Here is a 6,195-nt window from a genome sequence, read left to right as displayed (position 1 = left end):
CTCTTTGACATTTACTTGCAAAGCATTTGGAATTTCTGGGCCTAGGCTACAACTCTGAAATAAATAAAAAGAATTTCAGTTTACTTGGATGATTTGATTCTTTGGGTGTAAGACATCTTAGTGGTGGAAATCAAAATTGGCCCTGACACTAAACATGCTTTTATTCTAAAATGCTTGTTTCAGGCAGATGCTGTAGCCATCTCTTCACCGAGTTCATGTAAATTCAGGAGGTCTCGCACATATGCAAAGACAGGGCAGAGTGATAACACACTGCTTGTTATTTTTCACTCGATCTTTAAATGTGGTCTGCCATTCAAAGCAAGGACACTATAGTGGGGTCACACGATCACGTCTTACTCAACAGAATTCAACTATTCACACATTGAAAAGAGGAAGAGAGAGCGTGCAAGAAAAGACAAAACAACATTTTAAATAACATGGGTGATCTTATCTGCTGTTCCGTTCATTGAGTCATGTCCAGGACTAAATATTAAAGAAGAGATGAATATGCAGATTTACTTATATGTATCCAGCACTCTGTCAGTCCGTATACACAAAACAATGCATATTGTATTTCATGGGTGCTATGAGAGATGTTTATGAATAACGTAGACTCTCTGTGATTATTACTTAGGCAAGGACTTCAGAATCTAAGCCTTAAACAAAGTCAAACGTCACTATACTGCTTTATAAGAGGAAGATGCTTTAAGTTGTTGTTTTTTTTCTGGTAGGGAAAAGAACTTGCTTTGAGTCATCTACACACCCTCAGTGGCCTCCTATAACCTGAGACAGTAGCCTGAGGTTCAGAGTTCAGGGTTGGTCATGAGACAAAGTAAGGTAATTAAATGAGTATATTTACCTGGTTGATGCAACTTGTCATGCAGTTTAACTTGATATAAAATTGCATGAAATATAAGCAGGGTTTTGAAACCAGGGGTCTCCTTTTGCACAGCTAATATTGCTAAGTGCTAGCTACTAGCAAAGCAATGAGTTAGAAGCCTTGGGCAATTTGTAGGTGAACTCTCAAGGGAGAGTTTACAAATCTAGTAGAAGAGGTAGATACATACATAGTGAATTAAGAAGTAAGTAAACACAGAGTGAATACAGGGGAGAATATGAATATGCAGATCAGGTAAAACTGGGAACAGGAGTATAACTTTAAAATATAATTACTACTTAATTATCCACTAATAAATAGACGGGGCTTTGGAAGCTCAGGCCGGCACTTTCTTACAATAGCCTTGGTTTAATTGGTCTCAGTGGCTAATACTCAGTTGTGTTTGTATTCCATGGGACAACTACCGATTTCGGCCTATTAGATAATAATTAACCCATTCTTCCCAGCTAACAGAACCTCACTTTGATTAAAGGAGAGAACCTCCCTCTCCGAAAAAGCCCCCTCACTTTTCCAAATTCGTAGGCCCCTGAGTATTCATGTGACCTATTTCGACCCAATGAGAAACAAGCAGAAGTCTGTAGAAGTTCTAAGAAAGCTTTTGCTTTATTAAAAGAGACATATGTTGAAGCTCCAACCCACCATGTGACTGTATTAGAGATATGACCTTTAAGGCAGTAATTAAGGTTAAATGAGTTTATAAGGATGGAGACCAAAACCAATAGAACTGATGTCCTTATAAGAAGACGCACAAGGAGTGCATGCCCAGAGGACACAGCGAGATGGCCACCGGAAGGTCTCACCAAAAACCAACCCTACAGGTACCTTGACGCTGGGCTTCCAGCTTCCGGAACAGAAAGAACACAATGTCTGTTGTGTGAGCCACCTAGTCTGGGGCAGCCAAAACAGACCACATAGGCCCCAAGGGGATGTGAAATTTGGTCATGGAAGTGGTAAACTGTGATCCCCACTATCTCTTCCTACCGGAGTTATCCACCTCATTGACACCTTTATGTTCATCCAGTTGATAAACTTTTGTGCTTTGATTATTTTATGGGTGGAGTCCCTAATCAAGTGAGAAGTTTAGGAGAGAATGAGGGGCCTTCTCCCTATGAGGAAGGTGAACATTTCCAAAAAGCTTTGATTTCTACAGGCAGAAAAGGGGAAAGGGAATTTCAGGGTGAGTAAAGACCCAGAAGCTGGAAAGGAAAGCGCAGCCTCCTTCGTTTGTTTCATTAATATTTGTTTTGAGCACCTATGATATGCCAGACAGTACTGGACACACAAGGGACACAGTAAGTAAAAGACATCTGGCCTCTGCCCCTAGGAACGTGTTCTGAAATTATCCAGAGCACAGAGAATGTGGAGGAGGTGATGCTAAGTAAAGCTTAAAGAACAGGATGCAAACAACTTATGGGAAGTTCCGAACCCTCTCTCTAGTAGTAATTTGTTGATTCGGCAGGAGGCAAACGGGAAGCCACTGCAGGTCACTAAGCAGGAGAGTGCCCTGGTCATAGTCGTCTTTTAGGAATATGAATCTGGAAGCTGCGTGTTGGCTCAACTGGCATAGGAAGAGGTTAGAGACTGGAAAAACAGTTAACGGATAATTGCTAAGGCTCACGTAAACTGTAGTGAGATCCTGAATCAACGTAATATCAAAATCATAAATATTTGCTGAGACTATGCCTTACGCTGATATCGACAGAAAACCTACAAATATTCTCTCAAACTGATGGAAATACTATGTTGTATTAGCCTTGGAAACATATCCAAAATACAGGGGTTCAGTCTTCTAATATCAAAGGCAACAAAACAGAGACCATTTGGCCAAGACTATCGTAAGCTGGGAAGCAGTAGCCACGTTGCCCAAAGTACTTTAGAGCAATATAACTCAATGTGTCAGGTTCAAACACCAAAAAGTCTCCCACAACTTTGTCCTCATTAATTTCAGCATATTATGATAGATCAGCTAGGAATTATGGGATTTAAATTAAGAGAATGAAGTTTGAATCTCTATTCTGGAAACTTCTACCTGTAGAGACAGGTGGTCAGGGGCTAGTGACAGACAGGGATGGACTCCTGCTCCTCCACCCTTCCTAAAGTGAAGAACTATGCTCTCTCCCAGGCAGCCCATTCCTCCAGTGTTCACCATTCGAACATTTGCTCAAACGACAACTGTTGACCCAATGGCTTCCATGTGTAGGCTCTGCTCTTGGCTACGGAAACAACCACAAAACTCCTCATGGAATCTACCTGGCCATGGGAGGAGACAGAATACATCGAAACATGGACTGAACAGATCGGCTGGGCTATGAAGACAATCAGATAAAGGAGACTGATAGACATAACGAATCCCATGGGCCAGCACCGCGCTGTAGCTCAGGCATAACCCGCAGTCCTAGAACCGCCCTAACAGGTGCCCCGTACGTGCATGCCGAAGTGAGGGGCACAGCTCTACATGAGCGGCCCAACGGCAATCAGAGGAGGCCGGTGACAGCCCTGGAAGTGACAAGAGCCACCCTGTTGTCCTCCTGGCACGGTCTTTTTCAAATCAGGAGGTTGAAGAAATGTCTCCTCTTTAGAAAACTAAGAAATCTCTAAGGCATGGGTTTTTATAATTTTGCTTGGCTTGTTTCTATTTTTGTTTTCAATATGGTTATTGGGATACTTGCCATTAAATTATCTGGGGTACTTATTAAAAACACAAATTTCTGGGCCCCTACTGCAAACCCACTGAATCATAATAACTGCAGGAGAGGCCCAGGAAACTGCATTTCTAACAGGCTCCTAAGTAACGCTGATGCCACATTACCGATTTAAAACAAAAACAACAGCAAAAGTGCACAAGGCCTCCTTTCATCTCAGTTGTATGTGTCTCCATGAAAGGTTCTGTAGAAAGCTCTTACGTAAACTTCCTTTGTCAAACTCTGCGGGCCGGTCACAAGTTGGCTTTGGAGAAATACGCTGGGAGACAGAGCCCGCGTGATGGGGGCATTCCATCAACTGATCCATTCATTCAGAAAAATTCAATGTGCAGAGACACTGGATGGCTTCCGTGGAAGCACCTCTCTGTCTGGGAGCCGAAGGAGAGACTTTCTAGAATATTCCCTACCTGTGAAGAGGGCATGGTAGAAGAGGCCTCTCTCCTTGTCCTGATGAGAGCAGACATCAAATAAGTACGCTTTGATGGGCCCATCGATAAAGTCAGCAGCAAAATCAAAGAGAACCACACCTAGCATGGTGATGGTTATGGTCCAAATCAGCCTTCTCCTTGGGTCAGCAATCAAAGCTAAAAGAGGAATAACATCGGTTACCTAAATCCTGGTTTGAAATCATTTGCATTCTTATTCCCACCAAAACTTTGTCATCGAATTATCTCCTTTTGCTTCCATTTTGTTTTGTTTTTCCAAATAAAAACTTCATTATTTTTTCAGGCTTTAAAAATTATGCAAATGAAAGTACAGAAAAGGCAAATCTGTAGAAACAGAAAGCTGATTGAGTGGTTGCTTAGGATTGGTGGGGAGGAGGGAATGGGCGGTGACTGCTAACGGCTACCGGGTTTCTTTTTTGGATGATGAAAATGTTGAGGAATTAGATAGTGGTGATGCATTTTAGTTATATCTTGCAAATAACTAAAAAGCACTGAATTGTACACTTGCAAATGGTGACTTTTATAGTATGGGAATCATATCTCTTTAAAGCTGTTCAAAATGTATGTGTGCTTATTGTAAACCATTCCAATGATAGAGAAAAGCTGAGAAAAATGCTTCAGATCCCAGGCCGCAGGTATGGTCCTCCTTCACACATCCCTTCATGCACTTACATAGAGAGAAAGGTGTACATCTTTGCTCTAATGTTGTGCTTCTCAAACTTTAGCACGCATAGCCATCACTTGGATAACTTGTTGAAATAGATTGTTGGGCTTTGTCTTCCATGACCCTCCATGTTTCTCTCATTATTCCTCAGCAGGTTTGAAGTAGGGCCTGAGAATTTGTATCACAAGAGCCCTATCGATGCTACAGATCAGAAGGCCATGCTTTACAACCAACTCTCTTTCTATCTTTGCATTTCAATTAATGAAGAGCAATTTCACAATTTTTAACAGATACAAAATATCCGTTCTATGGATATGCCACAATTCATCCACCCAATTTTAACAATTTTCCCTTGCTTTCATTTTCTTAAATAATATGTAACATGTGCACATTTTTAAAAATTACACTATAAAAATAAGTGAAAAATGAGCCTATCCTCTACTTCTCACCTCCAGGCCATTAGTATCCCTCCCTAGAGGCAACTGTTCTTACCAGTTTTTTGGTCATTTTCCAGATTCATTGCTGCATTTATGTATTTATGCTCTCTTTTAAACACATGTAACTAATTATCCTGCCTCATTATGATTCATTCTGTTAGCCTGAGAGTTAAAGACCTAAAAATGTGTGCTATTTTTAAGTTTAAGATATTTTCAATGTAACTTTTTATGCACTACCACCAATTACTGATTAATTGGTGGCTGATTAATGACTAGAAGAAGTACTCACCATCAGGTTTGTTTTTGTCCAGAATTTGTAGTGTAAAAACGTGCCCTGGAGCTGACAGCCTGATGCCCTGCACCCCTAAAAGGCTCTACATAAAGTTATGTACAGAATTAAGCCATAGACACACTAATAATTTATTGTAAATATTTATGGAGCCATTTAGCAGCTGTTTAATTTGAAGAAGCACTAAATAAAGTGTAATGGGCTCAAAAAGCATCACAATGTATAAAAAGGTGAAAATATTTCATAAGAAAAAATTAATCCTATTTTTAAATCCTCGCAATAAAAAAACAAAAAATGTACCCTGATGTTTCTAAAAGTAAAGGCTCTCCAGCCTTAGAATTTGGGTCATTCAAAGGTGGAAGTTCAGGGTAACCTAGGAGAGATAATTGGTCCTAAACCACTTTTAAGTGTCACTTAAAGAAATTCAAATACTCCTATTGAGCTGCGGAACAGGACCCTTTTCGCCTTGTGCAGCCCACTGACCTGATACAATCGCGTCTCCGTTGAGGTAGAAACCCATGCCCAAGAGCATCATGACGGCCAAGGTGAGGATGTAGGGTCTGCGCCGGCCCCACGTGGCATGGCAGTGGTCGCTGGCCGATCCCACCACGAGCTGCAACAGGAATCCCAAGACCGGGCTAAGGAGCCACACCATGCTGTACAGGCTCCTGGGCAGGCCAACGCTGAGCAGGACAGGGGTCACGTAGGCCGCCTCCACCGCATAGCAGAACTCCCGGCCGAACATGGCCATGCTGTGCA

The 6,195-nt window shown here is 41.6% G+C and overlaps 1 protein-coding gene across 1 annotated transcript in view; it reads right to left on the bottom strand.

Annotated features, from left to right (window-relative positions):
• SLC45A2 (solute carrier family 45 member 2) overlaps positions 1-6,189 on the bottom strand; it is a 27,592-nt gene extending 21,403 nt beyond the window's left edge. Inside the window, exons 1-2 of the mRNA XM_006907129.3 lie at positions 5,920-6,189; positions 4,008-4,184 (exon numbers count right to left, since the gene is read on the bottom strand). Coding sequence (XP_006907191.2) covers positions 4,008-4,184; positions 5,920-6,187 — 445 coding nt within the window. The 5' untranslated portion in view covers positions 6,188-6,189. The remainder of the gene's footprint in view (positions 1-4,007; positions 4,185-5,919) is intronic.
• Between the last annotated feature and the right edge of the window lie 6 nt (positions 6,190-6,195).

Source organism: Pteropus alecto, unplaced genomic scaffold (genome assembly GCF_000325575.1).
Source record: "Pteropus alecto unplaced genomic scaffold, ASM32557v1 scaffold152, whole genome shotgun sequence".
Lineage (NCBI taxonomy): Eukaryota > Metazoa > Chordata > Mammalia > Chiroptera > Pteropodidae > Pteropus > Pteropus alecto.
The sequence above is the reverse complement of the archived record's forward strand: the minus strand, read 5'-3'. Positions and strand labels throughout refer to the sequence as shown.